At 33.5% G+C, this 25,032-nt stretch overlaps 1 protein-coding gene across 3 annotated transcripts in view; it reads right to left on the reverse strand.

Moving 5' to 3' along the window:
- LOC143244043 (filamin-A-like) overlaps positions 1–25,032 on the reverse strand; it is a 64,533-nt gene that overhangs the window by 31,891 nt on the left and 7,610 nt on the right. Inside the window, exons 1-6 of one of the 3 annotated variants that reach the window (XM_076488032.1) lie at positions 18,434–18,552; positions 15,179–15,543; positions 3,402–3,662; positions 2,053–2,150; positions 1,660–1,926; positions 761–838 (exon numbers count right to left, since the gene is read on the reverse strand). In XM_076488032.1, coding sequence (XP_076344147.1) covers positions 761–838; positions 1,660–1,926; positions 2,053–2,150; positions 3,402–3,662; positions 15,179–15,515 — 1,041 coding nt within the window. In that variant the 5' untranslated portion in view covers positions 15,516–15,543; positions 18,434–18,552. Of the gene's footprint in view, positions 1–760; positions 839–1,659; positions 1,927–2,052; positions 2,151–3,401; positions 3,663–15,178; positions 15,544–18,084; positions 18,399–18,433; positions 18,553–25,032 lie in introns of those variants that run through there. The other 2 variants (XM_076488031.1, XM_076488030.1) reach the window with 2 other exon arrangements.

The raw sequence follows: 25,032 nt of genomic DNA on the forward strand, positions 1-25,032 counted from the left end.
TTTTTCATAAATAATTCTTGATAAATTATAAATTTAATTTCTAGTTTTCATCTGTAAAAATTGTAAACCTATTTAAGAATCATTTTACTGAAAATGACTTATGATAACTTTAGTTCCTTCCAGTTGATTTTTGGTAATTTCATGAACTTGTATTGCTAAAAGTCTGGGGTTTTGTAGATATAATGAAAATAGTCCCTTCCAGTAAATCATTGGTAATTTCATGGACTTATAGTTCTAAAATCTGGGATGTGGTAGACATAACACAAATAACAATAAAAAAGTTTTATCAACAAATTACGTTTATAGCCTGAAGAATATTTATTAATGAATTTTTATAAAAAATAAAAGTCTGCATAAGTTGAATTATATGTAAAATAATAAATTAGAAAACGAAACTGAATGATTTAATAACACAAATACTTCTGAAAGACAATAAACATACTGTTTAATTAAACCAAAGTGAGACTGAAATATTTAATAACACAAATACTTCTAAAAGACAGTAAACATACCATTTAATTAAAGACCAGCTTTGTTTAGGAACTGAAAAGTTACAACATCTTTAAGAAATCAAAACTAATATATGTGAAGTTATAAAGTGATTGCAGAAATGTCCCAATTAAGTTATTGTGATTAATGAGTTAGTTATCTATAACAAGCATTAGTTATATATATAACACATTTAACAAGACTTGCCCAAAATCAATAATACTAAGCAATTATTAATAAACTAGTAAGTTCATAAAATAAAAATATTTACCTTGTGCATTCCTTCCATCTTCGCAGTATAAGTAACTGTGTATGTTTTACTTCGGTCATCATTAAACTTGATTTCCACCTGCAGCACAAGAAAAACTTATAAAATTATTCCCTCACAGGAATTGCTTCAACTTTAATGACAAGTTTTAAATATGTAAACTGAGAATACATGAATGAGTATAGTAAAAGATTCCAAAATACTGAATTAACATATGAATTAATCATAGAGTCAATGTACAACATTCCTGGTATAATATTTGTATTTAAAACTCCTGTACAAAGCATTCAGACAGTTAAAAAGACTATAAAGAGTTGTTGTGGTTTTATATCTATATAACTCCAGTTTTATATCTGTAGTTCTCATAGAAAGTTTTTGACATCTGTAAGGGTTGCTGGAAACAGTTAAAATATATACAACTCTAATTTTATATCTATAGTTTTAATATAAAGTTATTGACAGCTGTTGTTGGAAATAGTTAAAATATCTACAACTCTGGTTTTATATCTATAGTTCTGATGAGAAGTGTTTATAGGTGTGCATTTTGAAGGAAATAACCAGAAATATCCTAATATACATATTAAAACCAAAGAACAATAGCAAGGATGTTGAGAAATGAAAGACATTGCAAGTAGCATTTATTTTGAAGCTGCTTAGATAATAACAAGAAATAAATAATAAAATTAAAATGAGGTCTGAAGGTTGAAAACTGCTTTTTTTTGTTATTATTATGTGTGTAAAACAAATGACCATCTATTAACTATGCAAGCTATAACCTTTTTACCAGTAAGTGTTCTTCAGTGATAATGAAAAACTTACAATCCCTTTGTTACACACCATCATTTTCACAAAGTTGCAAGATAATTAAAATCAAACAGCTTAGAAAAGAAGATTTCACTCACTGGTTCCAACTGTCCTTTGGGGTTCTCAATAAAAACTTGAACATCACCCTTCCCTGCACTGAATGTCTCAACAGTAAAGTTAGTGGGAGCACCAAGTACGACACCTGTGGGCTCAATACCTGGACCATAACAGCGGACTCTGTTGGGATTGACACGAGGACGTAGTGGAGCACCTGGTTTTAGCTTGGCATTAGGGTATTGAGACAAGTAGGTCATCATAGAAAGTTCGTCAACTTTTGGATTGACCACATCTTCTGGTTTGATCAACTATAATGGAAAATTAATTACATTTAGACCAGCTTAAGTTCAACGATATAAAAAAATGACTCAAGCACATCTTACAATGTTACAAATATGTGTTTATTAAAGAAACCATACTGAGCTTTAACTTACCTGTGGTACATTTAACCAATCATTGGCCAGGCCCATAGCCTCTGATGCATTTTTTAGGGCATCATTAGGACTCCATTCTGGCCAATCAGGACACAACCCTAATAGGAAAAAAAAAAGAATGTTCTAGTGATATCCACATATGATAGCCATGTTTACAGTTATTATAATTTCTTTGTACATCATATGGGAGCTGGTGTCAATATTCAATACATGCTTGCTGTCTTGTGTTTCTCTCTGCATGGAGCTAGTGTGTATGTGTGTCCACTCTAGATTTGTTCTCAGCAGGTAGAGGTTAGCAACATCTGCAGATAATTATAATGGATTAAATGCCCTAAGTGTCACTGTCTTAGTATCTAGAGATTAACAACATCTACAAATAATTATACTAAATTAAATGTCCCAAGTTTTACTGTCTTAGTATGTAACAGTTAGCAACATCTGCAGATAATTATAATGGATTAAATGCCCTAAGTGTCACTGTCTTAGTATCTAGAGATTAACAACATCTATAAATAATTATACTAAATTAAATGTCCCAAGTTTTACTGTCTTAGTATGTAACAGTTAGCAACATCTACAGATAATTATAATGGATTAAATGCTCTAAGTTTCATATAATAATTTTATTTCTTTTCTTAAATAAACATATTATTTTGAACTATACAGTTTATTTACCAGAGGCCAGATTCTCTTGCCCTGGACATATCTCTAATCTAAACCATTTTATTTACCAGTGGTCAGATCCTCTTGTCTTGGACATATCTGATATCTGTAATCTAAACCATTTTATTTACCAGGGACAGATTCTTTTGTCTTGGACATATCTGATATATGTAATCTAAACCATTTTATTTACCATGGGTCAGATCCTCTTGTCTTGGACATATCTGATATATGTAATCTAAACCATTTTGTTTACCATGGGTCAGATCCTCTTGTCTTGGACATATCTGATATATGTAATCTAAACCATTTTATTTACCATGGGTCAGATCCTCTTGTCTTGGACATATCTGATATATGTAATCTAAACCATTTTGTTTACCATGGGTCAGATCCTCTTGTCTTGGACATATCTGATATATGTAATCTAAACCATTTTATTTACCAGAGGAATATATTGTTGTGGATGTACCTGAAACTTGTGGTATTTGAGTTTCTTGAAAACCAGTATCATGTTTTACATAGCTTCTATGAAAGAAGTAATAAATATAAAAAATTAATTCATAGGATTAATGTTGTGACTCTCCAGGTGTTGAGTGTGAAAACTTGCCTCCAGTTTTATTCAATCCTTCTTTTTGACACAATGATATAATACAAGTCATGTGTAATTCAGTGTTGAGACAAACCTGGTGCCACAGCATCAACCAATGCACCCACAGCTCGACCATCATTCCAATCTGAAGTGAAGTTATTGATCGGAAGATCTGGAACTTTGTTCTTAATCCATCCAAGCAACCTTTGTTTTGGAGTCGGACCTCCCTTGGAACCAAGAACCAGGTCTGCATCCTCGCCTTCCCACATTGGCATTGAGATGGAATAATGCAGGATAAGTGTCCATATCAGTCCAAGAATTAGCTTCAGTTTGCAATCCACAATGTCAGTACTGTCTGCAAATAAATAGTAAACACATTCTTTTACAGAATCATTACTTTAAACAAAATATTCATGAGCAAAAAAACAGTAATACTCATGAAATAAAATGTTAAACTTAAAACTGAATTGAAAATTATATAAATCTCAAGTTTTACTCTGTTTTTCCAAAACACCTAAGAGCTTTATTAATTGATGGTTCCAGAAAACACTTACATCTCAAATACTACCATGCTTGCTTTATTTATTGCAGAAATAAGTGATGTTGATGAAATTTTCTTTTTTATTTAAATACAATTTTGTCTGAATTGCAAATTTCAACATAATATAATTTAGACTCTTTTTGTGTCATTACTTTCAACAAGTTTTACAGAGATATCAACAGTCACCTATTCTTATATTTGCATGTAATAGTAAAAAAATCTGGCATTTTAGTCATTTTAGCAGCTTTTTGTAGTATAACACTTTGTGATTAGTTGACTGGCTGGATACAGGTCAAATTGATCAAGAAAAATGCATCAGTTTGTATCATTTTGCTTAATTGAATAAAAACTTTAATAGGGATCCTTTTCATTTGTCTTAATAACCACCTAATATATGGCAAAACATTTCACCATTTTAATGCTGTGATACATGCTCTTAAGCTGCAGTGGTTGCAAAGTGCCTGATGCCAGCCCCTGAGGAAGAGTGAAGGAATTTATGCTAAGCATTCTGAGAGAGCTATATCAGTGCACACAGGGAACTATAAACAACTAAAGCACTCTGTTACACTCTCAAAGTTTGGTTACAAAATATGCTTAATTTCGAATGTAAACTGAATAACTTATTTGTATATTTACAACTTTTAAGTCTTTGAAGTATTTGGACTCAGTCCTGGTCTTAGGTACTGAAGCAACACTCCCATGCACTATATATAATAACACTACACCCCTGGTCCAGTCCATTTAAATGTAATGAAAGTTCTCTATTATGACTTCAACCACAATGCACAAGTTCTAGAAGTTACATTCACTGTCAGATGTAACTTCACAAATAACATTTCAAATAAATTTTGAAACTAATGGCAGGCCTAATATACTTATAAGACAAAACAGTCACTATAGTATGTTCAAACACATATTCAAAACCTACAGTATTGAACAGACCACCAAATTACCACACTCACTAACTTGGCAATTGACAACACTAACATAATCACCCATAATTCTCACTACAACAGATTCAATAAAATACTCAACCACACACTGTTGTTTTAAAATTATGATATGTTAGTTCCAACTCTCAAGAAAATTTGAGACATCATGTGATGTCAAAACTAAAACATTCTCTAGTCAAAACAGCAATACAAATATCTCTATTAAAAATTAAAATCATAACCTATAGTGCTGCCCCATTTATGGGTTTTGATTCCCTTGAACAACCTTATGTCATAATAACAACAGAAATAAAAATAGTACAATAAAAAACAGTAATACTATAATGTTTTTTGTTTTTTTTACACAAAAGGTAGATCTGACATGCTCCCCAGTGGCACAGCAATATGTCTACAGACTCAAACTGCTAAAAACCAGGTTTCAATTTCCATGGTGAGCAGAGCCCAGATAGTCCATTACGTAGCTTTGTGCTTAATCATAAACAAACAAAGATCTAATATGTTATTTTTACATGTCTCTAGCTTTGAATCTACAATGGACAAATCAAAAGGAATTTGGAAACATGAAATACCTATAGTTAACAGGATATTCATAACAAATTTGGGGCCTACTGGTTTCTAATCATTCACCAAATTTTATGATTTAAACCATTACTTTTATGGTATACTTTTAATTTAAACTTCTATAACAGCAATAAAAATAGCAACTCCTGATAACTTAATATTTCTAAACATAGACATTATATCCATTAAATTATTTATTAAATGTATGAAACAAGTGGCCAACAGTTTACCAAATCAAGATTTTTTCTTCCCTTATTTGCTATCACCAAATTGCCTGGTCATTTTATTTTTCATGGCTTACGATATGAAGATTAGATTTCTCCCTGTCACTGGGTTGAGAATCTCCCTAGGTAGATGATCCAGGAAATCCACTGTTGACTCCATACTTGGTGATACTAAGGAAATGATTTCTACAAGAGCCTTGAGCTGTCCAGGAGTGTGATTTACTTTTGGTGGATTATTCTCTAGAGCTAACCATTTTGGCCTTTCTCCCAGTAATATGATTCCAAAAGCAACCATGATGGATGACCTTTAGCTTAGGTCACTCACCTTTATTTATTCTGCTCTATTGCACTTTGGGTTTGATGTCTTAATTATCTTGAGTTTCCATCCCTCCTTTCACTAGAATTTTAACCTCTGATGGTGTAATGGTTGCATAGTGTAAAGGAATTTCCTAGCCATAGGGTATGAAACTATTTAGCCATACATCATATCTGTGTTTCCACGTGAAGACCATCTTTAATATATATACTTGTGCTTGTTTCACAGTAAGAGATGCTGTTTTCATCAATATGTCATCATGTTTCATCCCTGGAGCCAGTTTCCTGGTTTTTCACTACTGAATCAGATTGAATATTGGGCTATCAACCAACATCAACCTCCATGTTGCAAAGCTCTATATCAGTAGATCCTTTGATTCATAAATTGGTTTCTTTAATTGATACACTCCTTATTCCTTATTCATACTGGAACAGAGTGAGTCTTTTCACCTTCAGATACATATTTTGAACATGCAATTGATGGTGAATTCATCACAGTCTCTAATGTAATGTCCATGTTTTTCACAAATATAGCAGATTTTGTTTACAGACAGTTTTTGTGAACAGTTTCTAGCAATATACCATTTTGTTTTATAGTTGAAATCTCCCACTGTCCTTGTATTTACTTCTCATATAACAGTTGTCTAATTAATCCTTTTTTGAATTCCAAATCAGAGGTGCATACAAATGGAATTTCATATTTGTGTTTTGTTTCCCACAAATTTCTGTCCAAAATCCTTTCATTTAATACCAGAACTCTTCCCTTAAATTGAGGAATGAGGAACAAACAACAGATCTAAATTGTTAGTTTTACATATTTCTGACACAGAACCTGAAATGGACGAATTATGAGAAATGTGGAAAAAAATATTTGCAATTTACACAGTTTTATCACAAATATTAGCATTATTAATTTTGAAAGCTTCAAGAGCATTCAGAATTTAAACCATAACTTTTAAACAGTCACTTATTTGCAAATTTCTCATATGTTGAAATACAAGTTCGAAATTTACACCACTAAACTAGCTATCATACTGACTAATACATTTGTTAACTGCATAATCAATCAATAACACTGGAACAGAACCTCTTATCATTCCCAGTGATCTCCCACTTTAATAGACTTACCAAACTAATTATTAATCTACCATTGTTTTTATACTGTTAGAATGTTTTTCCTAAGTCTCAAGAGAATTTGAGACAGAATGTTCTTATCACATCATGTTGAATCTAGAATGTTCTCTAGCTGAAACACACCAATAAAATAGTCTAAATTAAAATACTAAAATCATAGACTACAACAATAAATATCCCTAGTTAGGTCTCACTTAGAATATTGTGTATGCTGTACAATTTATTTAGTCTTTTTATTCAATTTCTGAATACACTCATGATCCATAAAACAATTAAAATTGTTTGTTCTTGTTGCCTTTGTTATTCTCAATTTCAAATAGTATTTCTTCTGCCTGCAGAGATGTTACAGCAACTTCACACATTAGTGTTGGAAAGGATCAATGGCTGTCATGTCTTTTACTGGATCAGTGGATGATGCCTGTACCTTCCACCCAATGAATGCAATGAGAGAACAACCAGCCATACTGTAATGATGCTACTACAAAGACAAAAATAAGCTGAGGTTTCCTTCAGTCCAAAGTATAGGTATATACAGAGTTCTACTTGTTCGTCTCTTTAAAAGAAAGGTTGACCCTATATTTAACAATTCAGTAGAGGCAATTACACAAGTGTCGATACAAGTACGCATATTTTGCTTTGTAATAAATAAAGACAAATTTGCCTCACGTCATAGTGTCCAGTCTCCTCATTTCTCACACAGCTTAAAACAAAATCGGTTTTCAAATTAAGGTTATTTCTATGCTTCCTGCTTAGTTCTCCTGTTATTAAACTGATCCATCCGATATTTACACTGGAATCTGTTTATCTTAGAATACAATATTGGAATGATTCTTGAAATATAATACTTACCTTATAGAGAAATAATAATATTCTTTAATTCAGTTTCTTTCGAAAAAAGATTAAGAGGTGGCCATATTCAAATTTATCCAGGGAGGTCGATAAGCTAAAAGCCTCTAATTTCTTAGTGCTGAATTTTAAAAACACTAAAACGAAAGGACAGAAGTTTAAAATTTGGAAAATATAGGATACGGTCTAGTTAAGATTTTTTTTATTTAAACAAATTGATTAACTTGTAAAAAAAGTTATTGTCAGAAGTGATAGAGGCTAGAACTTTCGAAGAGTTTAAAAAATGAATCGAAGATTTCTTGAATATAGAAGATGAGTTCTTGGAAGTGGGTGTACAGGGGCAGCTATGAAGGACCATATCGATTCTTTTTGCCTGTATTTCATAATTATATGTAAAATAGTAAATAATGTCTTTTGCATTACAATCTTTTCTATCTTCAAAGTTCTATACCTTTATTACTCATGCTAAATTATTGTGGAAAATTAATACCGAATAAAGTTTACTTTAACAATCTAACGTTTCCTTCAAACTGATTTTTATGAACAGTGATAAATACAACTGAAAGGTACAGAGAAATATTTTGAGGTCAGGTCAAGTCTATTACACAAACAGACTTTCAGAAGCTCACAAGAAAAACGCAACGTATGAAATATGGAATCTCATTACGAGACCTACACTCAGTGCCGATAGCTGCTACAAACACGTGTTTTTGTGCTGTGTGTATGCTGTGACCTTATTTACGTTTTGACAATCATTGCCTTTTATGGATTTCAGTTTACGGCACAACGTGACTTTAGTTTACACGTAACAACCTCAGACGACCTGTATCCGCTAATCAGGCGTCGCTCGTGTCCCATTACTCTCGTTCATACCTTTCATTGCATTAATAAAAATGGATGAAAAAAAAAAAAAAAAAAAGTAATAAAGGGTTCATTCACAAGTAAAATTAATAATATCGACTGCTTTGGTAAACAAACCTATATTCTCTTGTTAACTATTGTTAGATCTAGTTATTTTACACAAAAGGTATCACATTGCTTCATTTTAAGATCTAAGGATCTAATGATGTATTCTTCATCACCTAACTTGTGTATGTTTTATAATTTCATAACATTTCATTATAATCATTTCACAAAAGAAAAATGTATAATGCTGTTCATTTATCTTTTTCGTTTATTTCAAGATTTTATTGAAATTAAAAATGACGTAGCCAAGTACTCGATGAAGTTATCAAAACACTCAGTTTTGGTCCTTCAGTTTTCACTCTGACAAGTCACCCGTTGGGATAGTGGTAAGTCCTTGGATTTACAATGTTAAAATTAGGGGTTCGATTCCCCTCGGTGGACGCAGCAGATAGCCAGATGTGGCTTTGCTATAAGAAAAACATACGCACACACAAACATCTGATAATTACAACACATTACATAAAACAACAAAAGTTCTGAAGTTAAGTATATATATATCGTGTGTATATACAGTGTCCATTACATTCAAAGAAAGAACACATCATGTTTGTGGAATAGCACACTTTACTTCTTAAGGAAATGATGTTAACATATTAAACATTGCAAACGACAATTTATATTCTTAGAGGAAATGATGCTAACATATTAAACATGGCAAACAACAATTTATATTCTCTTTTAACCTAATGGACGTTTTTCTGAAGAAAAATAAAGAATTTGAATGATGTCAACAGGTCTCAACATTTATTTGACAAAAACACGGAGAATTAAGTGACAATTCATCTGTTCTGACTTATAAACATTACCCTACCTCCCACAAAAGACATGAAGCAATGTCATGGAACACCTACGAATAGTTTCATATGTCTGAGGGAGCTTTTCTCTTTCCAAAACAGGGAACAAAAGTCTCGGCGAAAAAAAAGGGACGATGTGAAAGGAATATCATGTCTGTGCCAAAAATGTGTTTCAAGACGTCAGATCATGAACATGTGTACTGATCATGTGACTATATGTATTTATGGTGTTTATAAAATTTCATTCGTTTTAAAAATAGTTTAAATCTTGTTTCCGTTACATGAATTTTAGTTCGAAGAAGTTGTCTTTATATAAGATATTCTTAGACATATTTATTTGCGTTAGTATTAAAAAAGACGTTTACTTCGTCTTCTTTTTGATTTTTAACAAAAGCCTACTTTTTGCATTTTGCTTTTAAAGTTGATTTTTATTTGCTTTTTTTAGGAAAATGACCGACCGGTAGTTCAACTGTAAATCTCAGAGTCTATAACTCTGACATTTGGATGAATAAAACGTTTGGCAGCGCGTAGATAACACATTGTGTAGCCTTGCATTTAATAAGTTCTGTCAAAAAAAGATATCCATTTTGGAAAATTTTAATGGCAACGATTTACTTTGAAAAAATCCGATGTGAAATATTTGACTTGTTACTTAAGTGATAATGATTATCTACACCAGGAAATTGTTACAACAGCATGTATTACATACTATCTTTCCTCTGACCCACTCGATACAGTTAATATGTTGAATAGAACTAAACATAGACTTACAACACAGCACAAATACGTTGTGAAAACAGTAAACGTTAGTCTAGCTTACCGATTATCAGTTTGCTGTGATAATTACAATATGTATAATACAGTGTCTCTAGTAGCTTACCGACTATCAGTTTATTGTGATAATTACAATATGTATAATACAGTGTCTAAAGAAATTCACAAAAATGTATATTTATTTTGACAGAGCACCAGGTTTACACTTCGAAAAAGAAAATTCCTGATTTAATTTGGAAGGAAATCTTAACTTACGGGTGATACATATTTAAATCTCCTTTCAGCTAGTCAAACATGCTTTCACACTATTAAAATAAATTATTTTTTAATCTTTAAGCTGAGAAGTAACAATTTAAAAATATAGTTGTTGTTTTTTTTTTAATTTTGCGCAAAGCCACACGAGGGATATCTGCACTAGACGTCTCTAATTTAGCAGTGTAAGATTAGAGTGAAGGTAGCTAGTCATCATAACCCACTGCCAACTCTTGGGCTACTCTTTCACCAACGAATAGTGGGATTGACCGTAACATTATAACGCCCCCATGGCTAAATAGGCGAGTATGTTTGGTGTGATGGGGATTCCAGCCCGCGACGCTCAGATTACGAATTGAATGCCTTAACCACTTGATCATGCCGGTCATTGAAAATATGGAACCGTTGTGCTGCTATCGCACCATTTGACACTTGAAACACTACCTAACGTACATATTCAATGCACAGAAACGACATTGTGTATGTGTGAGGAGGGTAGAATTCAAACACGGACCCCCAGTGCTGCACACTAGGAGACCCCTCCCTCAAGGATCTTGCCAGGTCTACAAGAAATATGCTTCATACTCCTACGGTAACAATAAAAATGTACAAGACAGACTACAGGGTAAACTACGCTAACAATATCAACATATACAAGACACGTTGCAATGGCGTGAACAAAAATGTACTTGTAAGATGAAGTACTCAATCTCAAAGAACCTGCATTTCACTGTAGCTAGCAACTACGTCATTCCCAATACATACACAGGACGTCCACGACGAAATTGTGGACTTCCTGTGAGGTGTTTAAATGTAGGCCCCTTTTAATACCTGACTTTACGTGAACATGTGAAATTTATCTTCTCATATTTCGAATGTTTATTTTTCTCAGTCACATGTTTTATATATGTATATAGTAAGTGAAATTCGAACATTTAGTTTTTATGTTTTGTTACAAATTCGACACATCTCTCGAAATTCAATACGACATCCAATGAAAAACGTGCCAATCGCGTGAGAAGCTCTTGGTGACATGGATGATTTCAATGAGTTTGTGTGGTTTGGTTCGTTTTGAATTTCGCGCAAAGCTACAAGAGGGCTATCTGTGCAAGCTGTCCCTAATTTAGCAGTGTAAGACTAGAAGGAAGGCAGGTAGTCATCACCACCCACCGCCAATTTTTGGGCTGCTCTTTTACCAACGAATAGTGAGATTGACCGTCCCATTATAACGCCCCCACGGATGAAAGGGCGAGTATGTTTGGTGTGACGGGGATTTTAACCCGCGACCCTCAGTTTACGAGTCGATTGCCTTAACTACCTGGCCATACCGGGCCAAAATATAGGGGTTACAATAGTTTTTTTTTCAGTACCTTCTATAAAAACTGTTCCAGCGTTAACCTGGCACCTTTGAAATAATTTTCCCTAGACTGAAAAAGGATTTGCTGTTGCGTCGTTTACTAACAGTATCAGTTCTCGCTGTTTACTGGTTAGACTTATTTGTACAAACTTCTAAAGAAGGTAGAAATCTTTGTGATACTAGCTCGTCTATTAATGATTCATCCACAGATCAGACTACAATATTCGTTGAAATTTACATTAAGTTTTATTAATTCTACCAAACAGACCTTTTGTTTAGTATAATTACACTTTCAATTTTGTACTGGCATCTACTACTGGAAAAAGGCTTAATAAAGGACTCTAAATAGTCCATCTGCTATTTGTTGCCGCAAAAATAGTATGCAATCTTTGAAGGAAGCGGGAAACAGGTTTCGACCAGTTGCAAGATTTCTAATTGTTACACATTACAAAGTTCAAAGCGTAGCAGACACAAGGAAAGAAAAAATGCCAGTTTGTTTAATTACAAAAACTTATGATTGCCTCTCCTTATGTTGACTTGACTTCCCATATTTACGTCACACACCCCTGACATCGGCAATTTTCGATATGACTTCTGATAGAGTAGAACCTATTCATTCAGTCCCGGTATTATCTTCAGTGTAATTTTGTTTGTTTTTTAATTTCGCGCAAAGCTACTAGAGGGCTTTAATTATTTATTCTTCAGTGTAATTTTGTTTGTTTTTCAATTTCGCGCAAAGCTACTAGAGGGTTATCTACGCTAGCCGTCCCTAATTTAGCAGTGTAAGACTAGAGGGAAGGCAGATAGTCATCACTAGCTAACGCCAACTCTTGGGCTACTCTTTTACCAATGAATAGTGGGATTGACCGTCACATTATAACGCCCCCACGGCTGGGAGGGCGAGCATGTTTGGCGTAGCCCAAGAGTTGGCGGTGGGTGGTGATGACTAGCTGCCTTCCCTCTAGTCTTACACTGCTAAATTAGGGACGGCTTGCACAGATAGCCCTCGAGTAGCTTTGTGCGAAATTCCAAAACAAACAAACAAACAAACAAATCTCTCGTGACATTCAACGGTCTTTGAATTTATTATCAAAATGAAAACATTTGTCACTTACTTACTTTTTCCAGTCTAGAAACAATTCATATGATACTCACTGAGTCTAGTTTTAAAGAAAGCACCAATACACATGATACGTTTTTCTGTGTTTTAATTTCCTAAAATAATATCTTTTGAAAATAATTTTTAGTCTAATATTTAGTCCATGATTTATTAGCACATCACTTATTCATCAATATGTTCTGTAGCCATAAACGAATATTAGAAACAGAGTTGTCTAACCTTGTTATCATCTTCGTTAATTGTTTCTTCAAAGTACATAAAACCCTCTTCTGCTATTTGTATATCTTTTACTCTGTAGTGGCTGGTCGTCATTTTTCATTTTAGGATCAAACAGTTATAAAAGTGCATCTTTTTTTACCCATTTCTGAGTTTCCTCTGATTGTTTTCCTCTTTTCTCTTCACCACAGATTACTTTTTTCGTAGACAAATATTAAGTTAAATAATTATGAATTAATTCAAATTATTTAATAAAAATTTAGTATTGTTTTTATTCCTTCTTACTAAATTATTTCTAGGAATGGGTTCTTTGTTTGGTTAATATTCTTTTGGAGTTATTTGCCTTTATAGCGTTCAAAAATATTTTACAGTTGTTTATAATAGTTCCCCAACACAGAATGTTTCTAAGCGCACTTTAGAGATGGCTCTAGAGCGTGTTTCCTTCTGAGCGATGTGTTGTTCCTGGCGTGGAGTCAAATAACTGATTAGCGCCTGTACTGTCTGCCAGGCATTTATAGAAAGTACGTTGAATAAAATAATTATTACCTATCTCATACATATACGTTTCAAATTTAATAATTTGTTATTACAAATAATATTGTATTAACAAATTTAACAATTTGTTATTACAATATTATTTGGTAACTGAATATGATTAAATTTATGATTACCTGTTGTTGTATTGACTAAATACAATAAATTAATAATATATATTAAAGTTAACTGCATGATATAACTTTTAATTGAAACATATCTATGTATATTTATTTTTCCGTCCAGATAAAGTTAGTAATAGGAGTGTCCAAAAGACTTAGAACATATATAGATAATTAGAAATAAACACAGATACTGGTATTAGTTATTGATTTTCCATCCCTCAGTTTTCAGCAGGACTGTATTTTTTCCATCCAAAGTACATAAACTTCTAAACTTAAGCACATTCATATGTTATTAATAGATTAAACAATTCCTTCCGCTTGGCCGCAATTTCAACATTTTGAATTTCTTCTATTTTGCCTTAATGCAATACCTACAGCTATCTTCAGCCAATATATCGATAGTACATGGTATTAGTCAACCAATCATAGCTTTCTTTAGTCCATATAATTATATATCTATACTACATGGAGTCAGTCAACCAGTCACAACTCTCTTTAGTCAACAAATGTATACGACACATCGATAGCACGTGGTATTAATCAACCAATCACTCCTCTCTTTAGTCGGTTTGTTTTAATTACGGCTGCATTTTTCTACATCTATATTTGTGCATGTATCTGATTTTGGTTGCGACAAATATCAATAGCGACACCTGTTTTATTATTTTAATTCGACAAACGTCATTAATTGTACTCATCACTTAGTTTTACTTACATTTTGTTTGTTTTGTTTGTTATTTTAATTTAGCGCAAAGCTACACGAGGGCTACCTGCGCTAGACGTCCCTATTGTAGCAGTGTAAGACTAGAGGGAAGGCAGCTAGTCATCACCACCCACCGCCAACTCTTGGGCTACTCTTTTACCAACGAATAGTGGGATTGACCGTCACTTTATAACGCCCCCACGGCTGGGAGGGCAAGCATGTTTGGTGCGACGGGGATTAGAACCTGCGACCTTCGGATTACGAGTCGAGCACCTTAACCATCTGGATATGCTGGGCCTATATAAAACTGAAAATGTGCATTTTGCAACTTGTATGTATTAAATTGAAGCTCGAAAAATGAAAAAATTCAAAACCAGGAATGTAAAATTATCGGAATTATCATAATTTGTGTACAAGAAATAGAGATTTTGAAACGAGGTAACAAATAAAACTCACCGATGTTTACAATTTTTATTCCTTCGTCTTCTTCCAAAAACTTCAGGGCAACAGAAACGTTTTCTAATTTTTGGGATCGGAAAGAAGGTTTCTTATTGTGCCTTGGTAATTTCTTTCCGGATAGAACTTCAATGAGGGCTATTAACTTCAATCCGTCGGATAAGTCCGTCTCCAAACTGTTAATAGTCTTACTTACACTTTTCAAGTGCTCGTTAGCCCACCTGGTGAACGTATTCTGTTGAATACGTTTCCATACAGCGTCTTCGGCCAGCTCGCGCTCCATCTCATCCTCTTCGCCCTCGGGCCTTGCGCCCGATTTTTCATCTGCAGCCTGCATGTTGTGTAACTTCTTTAGTCAACCGTACCTAATGGTATCATGATACAGAACATTTTACTAACTATGGAAAGGATTTGTAAGTCACAAGTAACCATGTATGAGAATTGAATAAAAAAAGTAATAAATAACCATGCATGAGAACTGAATAAAGAAATAACGAAAAGAATCACAAATCGTTTCTTCAAATTGTACAGATACTTAGATCACTACAAGTTTCCACTAATGCCCATATATTTAAACAGCTATTGTTGTTTTTTAATTAATGTCTATTTTAAACAGAAAACGTTTATCTCATATAGTTCTTGTGCGCATGTCAGTTGAAACCCAAAAACTATATTAATAATGGCCTTCACATTTATGGCTACAATTACTGTCAAAGAATTAACACGCCACTCACTCTCTTTTTCGCTATTTGTGTGTATGTGTTTCCTTGTAGCAAAGCCACACCGAGCGCTATTTGTAATACGTATAGTAAAACAAAACACGATTTTATAAGTGGGCTTGTTTGCTTGTTGGTTAAACGAAAAGCTACACAATGAACAAGCTATGTTATGGCCTCTGTGGATATCGAAAACTGAATTTCAATTTTATAACCACCGGATTTCTGCTGTGAGCCATAAAAGCAGGGGTGTCAATAGGAATGAAGGATTTATTAAATTCCTCAATTAGATATAATATATGTCAATTAATGATGAAACGCTCTATTTCTATGTCTACTGGTGTAATGGCAGAAGACAGTCTCCTAAATATTGACTTAAATCTACCAAGTTACCGACGTGTTATTGAAACTACGAAACATTACACCATATGTACTTGTTGCTCCATCTCTTAACTAAAGATAAATTATCGTCTGAAATATCGACGTGTTATATTAGTCAAGAAACATTACATCACACATACCAAGTATCTCTCTCATGCTAAGAGGTACTCTTGGCATAAGTGTGGCTCTGCTTTTCAAAATATGTTCGTAAGACACATTAAAAAACGTTTTAAACCGCCATGATATCTGAGCACATTAGTCCAACTTAAGCCTAAATCTCTTTGAATCAGTTGAACAAGTGGTATTTATCACTACTTTGATTTAAAACTCGGTTTAATCTGTAGACTTTAGGCCTAACTTTCTAAACAAAGATCGGATTTTTTGTCTTGAAGCAACAGCGATTGACTACGAATTTATATTTTAAACAGCTGTTGTGGTCACAAATAAATTATTTAATAACAGCTGTAATACAGGTTCTGATTCACACGTAGTGTACAACTGCTGTAGTCATTAATGTAATAATAACAGCTGTAATATCGATTCTGGTATATACATAATTCTTCCGTAAATACATGAAACAAATTCATCGTTACTTATAAGCAGTCCGCAATCATGAACAAATTTTCAATAAATAAAAAAAATATATGATGCTTACAAAAAACTTTGGCATAATTGAGTGAATTCATGTTTAAAATGTTACATTTGAATATGTCTTAAGTAATCGAACTGTTAAAAAGAACTGGATTTAATTTCAAATTACAGAGAGATTTTCTGTACTTGTTTATATTTTTATCATTCATATATTACAAAAATTATTAACCATCCTTAAAATTTGTATTTGCTCATGATTATGGTAATCTCTGTCGTTTAATTCATCCATTTGTCTGTCTCTACAGCGATAGGTGAAGTACAAATGAAGAAACTAGCGGAACATATTTACAGTCATGAAGTGAGAATAAACAGATACAGAAAAAGTGAAAATAGATGAAGAGAAAGAAGCAGCTAAGTCGAGAGATAATTAAAAATATGTGAAAAAGAACCTAGAAATATGGAATTAGATAGAAAGATAAATACTGTATGGAGTATTTGATAAAGAGAAAAAAATATTTAAATGAATACATTAATAGGAAGTGCATAAAGAGTGCACAAACAGATACAGATAAATGGTAAAATAACAAACACACACACGAAAAATAACTGTGGAGCCAAACGACCAGAAAAGGGTTGACATAAAAAAACTCGTGTGATGGAATGTGGCAAGGAACTGTCAATCAAAGGTGACTCACTTTCCAGCTACTGACCGCTAAATAGGTCACTAACCACAGATGTGGTAATCAAACTCTGGTTTTCAATTACATGTTAAAATTCATGACATAAAATTTTACTCAAACATATTTTATTCTAGTGACGAGCAGTACATTTCATATTTATAACAATTACGATGTTTTTCATCCTTCTCGATACAGTACGTTCTATTTGTATGCAAAAGTTATTTCTGCTACAAATTTGAAGTATTTCTACGACAATATTCCAAGTGATCTTTCTCGTAGGAAAAGATGGGGTTGGAGATGTGGGCTTTTGTGAGCTCAGTAGAAGTTAAGGTATTGTTATATGAAGGGTTAGAGCTGTGGGCTTTTGTGAACTCAATAGACGTTATGGTACTGTTATATGAAGGGTTGAATGTATGGGCTTTTGTGAACTAAATAGACGTTATGGTACTGTTATATGAAGGATAAACTAAGTGGTATTGCTGCACTCTCTAACGCCACGTGTCAAATAATACATACTGATCATTATAGAATAACTTACCCGCGCATGTGCACACAGAGATAAATACAGTTATCTTCTTTCAGGACATTTTGGATACTTAATAGGTAGGTGTATTCATAACTTTCTTTTCAAGACGATCATGGTTGCTTATAGTTGCTAATCTGCTAGCGGTTAAATTAGTTGAAAGTTTTGTTAGGTTTGTTAGTCTATCTACGTAGCAAATCTCCTATTTATCTGTCTATCAGTGCATCTAACTTGCTCTTTGTACACTGATCTAGCTTTCTATTCATCTAAAACTAAATGCTCTACATATCTATAGCAGATATAAATACACTAAAAATCTTTACCCTAATGACAACCTTTTATGATAAGACCTAATATAACTAACCTTAACCACACCTTCTCACCCACTGGAGAGTACATTATCAAAAGGGGGTCTAGGATTGTAAAAATACTAAATGAGGACGCACACAGTGAACTAAACACCACTGTATTCTTGTTGTGAGTGAAAAACCTGAGTTTATGACCTTATTTGATATAATCTCCGGCTGTTGATATTCGTCCTCGGAGCTTTCGTAATATGATAAGCGAAATTACATCAGCTAGGTTACACCAAAGTTTCTATGTGTACATCAACTAGATTACACCAGAGTTTCTATATGTACATCAGCTAGATTATACCTAAGTTTCTATGTGTACATCAGTTAAGTTATATTTAAGTTTTTATGTGTACATCAATTAGGTTATACCTAAGTTTCTATATGTACATCAGCTAGATTATATTAAAGTTTCTATGTGTACACCAGCTAGATTAGACTGAAGTTTCTATGAGTACACCAGCTAGATTATACTTAAGTTTCTACGTGTACATCAGCTAGATTATATTAAAGTTTCTATGTGTACACCAGCTAGATTAGACTGAAGTTTCTATGAGTACACCAGCTAGATTAGACTGAAGTTTCTATGAGTACACCAGCTAGATTAGACTGAAGTTTCTATGAGTACATCAGCTAGATTATACTTAAGTTTCTATGAGTACATCAGCTAGATTATACTTAAGTTTCTACGTGTACATCAGCTAGATTATATTAAAGTTTCTATGTGTACACCAGCTAGATTAGACTGAAGTTTCTATGAGTACACCAGCTAGATTATACTTAAGTTTCTACGTGTACATCAGCTAGATTATATTAAAGTTTCTATGTGTACACCAGCTAGATTAGACTGAAGTTTCTATGAGTACACCAGCTAGATTAGACTGAAGTTTCTATGAGTACACCAGCTAGATTAGACTGAAGTTTCTATGAGTACATCAGCTAGATTATACTTAAGTTTCTATGAGTACATCAGCTAGATTATACTTAAGTTTCTACGTGTACATCAGCTAGATTATATTAAAGTTTCTATGTGTACACCAGCTAGATTAGACTGAAGTTTCTATGAGTACATCAGCTAGATTATACTTAAGTTTCTACGTGTACATCAGCTAGATTATATTAAAGTTTCTATGTGTACACCAGCTAGATTAGACTGAAGTTTCTATGAGTACATCAGCTAGATTATACTTAAGTTTCTATGAGTACATCAGCTAGATTATACTTAAGTTTCTACGTGTACATCAGCTAGATTATATTAAAGTTTCTATGTGTACACCAGCTAGATTAGACTGAAGTTTCTATGAGTACACCAGCTAGATTAGACTGAAGTTTCTATGAGTACACCAGCTAGATTAGACTGAAGTTTCTATGAGTACATCAGCTAGATTATACTTAAGTTTCTATGAGTACATCAGCTAGATTATACTTAAGTTTCTACGTGTACATCAGCTAGATTATATTAAAGTTTCTATGTGTACACCAGCTAGATTAGACTGAAGTTTCTATGAGTACATCAGCTAGATTATACTTAAGTTTCTATATGTACATCAGCTACATTAGACCGAAGTATTTATCTGTACTTTACCTGGATTACACCAAAATTTCTATGTGTACCTCAGCTAGATTAAACCAAAGTTTCTTTGCTTCCATCATTTGTATTAGACCAAAGTTTCTATATGTACTTTAGTTAGATTAAACAGATATTTTTATGTGTTCTTCAGTAATACCAAGTTGGTTTTGTTGTGCTATACAATATTGTTTTTATTTTGTTGCTGTTTGTTTAAAAACCGTATACAGTAATGAGTAAACGAATCAAACCAAATTTAGTTTGCGTTTAATTGCTCTAATTTGGCGAGTTTTCCGCGCTTATGAATGCAAGTTTAGGTTTAGGAAATGTCCTTGACCACACATCATAAATTTCAATAATATACTCACGATTGAGTAAATTAATAACACCATCTGATTCGATAGCAACACAAGTGATATATCAACATAAAGATATATATATATATATATAATACAAACACTTTATTAATCGCCTAATTCTTTCCCTATAATTATTTATTAAAAAACTCAGAGGGCGACTTATTACTCTTTAGTTTCTGTTTCGATATAACCTTATAGACGTAAAATGTCAAAGATCAAGACAACTACCAAGATTTCAAATTTGTGGTTAACTTTTATGACAAGGACTAAGTCCATATCTTGACCAACCACAGGATCTTCTATACTTGAACAACACTGGACCTCTAATTCTCGCCTAAATACTGATGTTTGTCTATTGATGTAAGAACACGAGGATAGAATCAAGTTAAATGTGCACCTAAACTATGAAGTTACAAAATGGGCACACGGGCCCACTGAATCCACATATGTGACCACTGAATCCACATATGTGTATCTGATAGCAATCCCTTTATAACTTCTCAAAAACTCGCTTTTTGTAACAATTCAATATTTCTTCATGCTATAACAGTATACAAGATTTATTCTTGTTCCAACGTTATACAAGATCTGCTCTTCTTGTGACAATCAACAAAAGTTACTCCTCCTACAACAATCTACAAGATATGCTCCTGCTGTAGCAATCAACAAAAGTTACTACTCTTACAATAATATACAAAGAGATGCTCTTGTTGTGACAATCAACAAAAGTTACTCCTCCTACAACAATTTACAAGATCTGCTCTTGCTGTAACAATCAACAAAAGTTACTACTCTTACAACAATATACAAAGATCTGCTCTTGTTGTGATAATCAACAAAAGTTACTCCTCTTGCAACAATCTACAAGATCTGCTCTTGCTGTGACAATCAACAAAAGTTACTATTCTTACAACAATATACAAAGATCTGCTCTTGTTGTGACAAGCAACAAAAGTTACTCCTCTTGCAACAATCTACAAGATCTGCTCTTGCTGTGACAATCAACAAAAGTTACTACTCTTACAATAATATACAAAGATCTGCTCTTGTTGTGACAAGCAACAAAAGTTACTACTCTCACAACAATCTAAAAGATCTGCCCTTGTAACAATATATCATATTTGCTATTTTTGTAACAATCCAAATTTTGTCTTGCAGTTTACGTAACCGCGTAATTACATGAGCAAGTAACTGAAAAGATGAAGCGTGATACAAGTGTTATATGTGTCCTCCCCTATGCTACAACAATAGAAATGCAGAAATTTAGTAAGGATAGACAGACAAGGCGAAAGCTCTGTTTTGACTGCCTGAAGAAGATTTGGCACTTCTTTCTTTCCTGAACAGTAAAGGAAACTAGAAACGTATTTTATTATTGCAAATTGGGAACCTAGCCTGATAACATACAGAAAAATATTTCTCGTGACATCACAGACCCAGGTAGCGTCCTTGATTATTAACATAGGTAAGTAGTGAATAAAAGTCAACATGAAAAGTGTCTTCTACACCCTTACAAAAAGTTAACATAACACGTGCCTCCTACATCTTTAGAAAACATCAACATGACACGTCTCCTAAATCTTTACAAAATAGTCAACCCGACACGTGTCTCCTACACCTTCATAAAAAAGTCAGCATGACACGTGTCTCCTACAGTTATAAAAAGCTCCACATGGCAGATGTCTTCTGCACCTTTACAAAAAGTCAACATGGCATGTGCCTCCTACATCATTACAAAAACATTAATATAGCACATGTATCCTAAATATTTACAAAAAAGTCAACACGACGCGTGTCTCTACACCTTTACAAAAAGTCAACACGACACGTATCTCCTACATCTTTACAAAAAATCAACATGACACGTTTCTCCTACATCTTTACACAAAATCAACGTGACACGTTTCTCCTACACCTTTAAAAAGTCAACATGATACGTGTCTCCTACACCTTTACAAAAAGTCAACATGACACCTGTCTCCTACACCTTACAAAAAGTCAACATGACACGTGGCTCCTACATCTTTAAGAAAATTCAACATTACATATGTCTCAGATCTTTATAAAACCGTCAACATGACATATTTCTCCTACACCACTACTAAACATCAACATGGCACGTATCTCAAGATAGTTCTATTGGCCAAGACAAAATGTATGAATCAAGGATTGTTGTATTGTCCAAGATATATACATATATATATGAATCAAGAGACAGCTTTGTAACTCAAGGTATACATTAACACAAGTTATACAGTTCTGTTATCTGAGCTGAACAATAGGTTCGTTTGAGATATGTTTTTAAGCATATAATAAAAGTGTGATTATAAATTAACTTAAAAATATTTTTGTCAGTACAAAACATGTTAGTTCGTGAGTTTTGTTCTGCTTAAACTTTATTTATAACTTATTTTCGTTGTAAGCCTTCTTTAAAACTTTTATCACTCGACCACTATATTTATAATGGATAATGACATATTATTTGTTTTGGTTTGGTAGGTAAAAGGTGTTCTGGAAGAGTACTATGTTTCCTAAACATTAATACCTCAATGCCGGAGTTACATTTCAGACCAGATAAACGGGGAAACAAAAGTCACCTTATTTAAATTCTATTAGTCCTTTTTGACAACAAACATTCAATAATAGTTAAGGATGTCTTTCGTCATGTCACCTAAGCTTTCTAGACGAACGGCAAAAGATACTACCAGTCACTGGAACTAATAATACAGTTCTTAGTTAATCAGGTGGTGACATAGCAACGTTCTGTTACTATGCTACCATCTGATTAAGTAAAAAACGTTGTTCTCTGCTTATCAATAAAAGTGTTAATACCCATACCAGCCGTTCTGAGATACATTTTTGTTTGAAGTGGGTTTCTAGTCATCAAGGACAATACTACAGCGTTGCTATGCTACCATAGTAACACTGTAACATTCTGCTTTCTTACTTAATAAGATGGTAACTTTCTGTTTTCTTTGTTATGAAGCAGCACAATGGGCAGTTTGGTGTTCTATTCACCTCAGGTATCGAAATTCAGTTTTTATTGTCATGTAAGCCCACAGATTTTCTGCTCAACTATCGAAGGTGCACCATAATTCGGATAAACTTACCCTATTTCACATCTTGCAAGTCAACCATACTAGGTCACAACCAACAAATTATCGATATTTTACATGTTGTAAGTAAATCATATCATGTTACAGACAACAGCGATAAAGAAAATGGAGATATATCATTGAGATTTCGACCATGCCTAGCTGCTTTAAGGTCTTCCCTTGACTCAGAGTGTTACCAATAAACAGGGATGTAGGTCTTTACGTCATACATTTTCCAATGGACCAGCAGTAGGTTTACTGACTTATAAAATTAAGATAGCACATTGTGTAGCACTGCCCTAAAACAACAACATCGTGACTGTTCACCCACACTAGTAATGTTGTATCATTACACAATGACCAGTATAGAACTTGGTATTATCATGTTGTATCATTAGTGACCAGTACATAACCTTGTGATATCATGTTGAAGAAGAAAGTCTTCCAGCATGGGATGAACAATGATTTATTATTAACCTGATAATTTCTTAGCCAATCATAACCAATATATGTGGAAGAATATTTTGTCTGTCCCTCTGTGTTTTTTAACTATAAACTAATTAAAGAAATACTAACATGGACCTTTAACTGCAAACTAACTAAAGAAATGTTAACAGTACCTTTAACTATAAACTAATTAAAGAAATCCTAACATGTATCTTTAACTATAAACTAACATGTACCTTCAGGGACGTAGCTAGATATGGCCATTGGAGGGGGGGGATAGTTTAAGTGCTTGATGCAAGCGCCACAGGCGCAAAGCCGTACTAGGGGGATCCGGGGGCAAGCCCCCGATACATTTTTTAATAAAAACATAAAAGAAAAGCTTGAATTATGCATTTTGAGACCACATTTTTGGCAAATTTCAGAATGGCACACTGAGGTGTTTGTCTTATGTTTTTAATAATAAATGAATATATAGGCCTATATATATAATATATAACTTAAAGTTATCAGGCCCAGCAAAGTTGGCCTACATTCCTGTCATCAACATATAAAATATAGAGTCACTCAGGACAGTACAAAATATATGTATAGTGTCAATAATCTGTATTCAAATATCATGGACAGTGTATGTTCAGATTGCCTGGATTTCAAGAATTAACTTCACAAATAAACAGTGTGTGGCACCGAAACAGGCTGGCAGCACCATGGTACTAACCTAGTACCATTGGCGCCATCTATATTGAATCATTCACTATATATGGCGCCAATTGTACTGTGAATGTGACGTTGACAAACAGAAGTTGCGATAAACAATCATTCACCATGTCAAGCCTGAAAAAGCAAAAGACACTACATGGGTTCTTTAAACCCATTCATGAAGCTGAACCTGATCAATCTGCTGCAGCCAATCAGGTTGAATCAGAATTGTCAACTGAATTATCAGAGTCATCACCGTGGCCTTCTACTAGTGCTGCCACTACCACCTCAGGTCTAGTCTGGTTCATTGTAAATTACATTTCTGATTATGTCAGCATTGGTAAACAGGTAAGTCGACTCCTCATTATATACAGTCAACATGCAAAGGATGCTTTCTGCAAGTACTGCTGTCTTTTTGCTCCTGATGGTGCTGGTGTTGGAAGCCAGAA

The sequence above is a fragment of the Tachypleus tridentatus genome, chromosome 2 (assembly GCF_004210375.1).
Source record: "Tachypleus tridentatus isolate NWPU-2018 chromosome 2, ASM421037v1, whole genome shotgun sequence".
NCBI classification, from domain to species: Eukaryota; Metazoa; Arthropoda; class Merostomata; order Xiphosura; family Limulidae; genus Tachypleus; species Tachypleus tridentatus.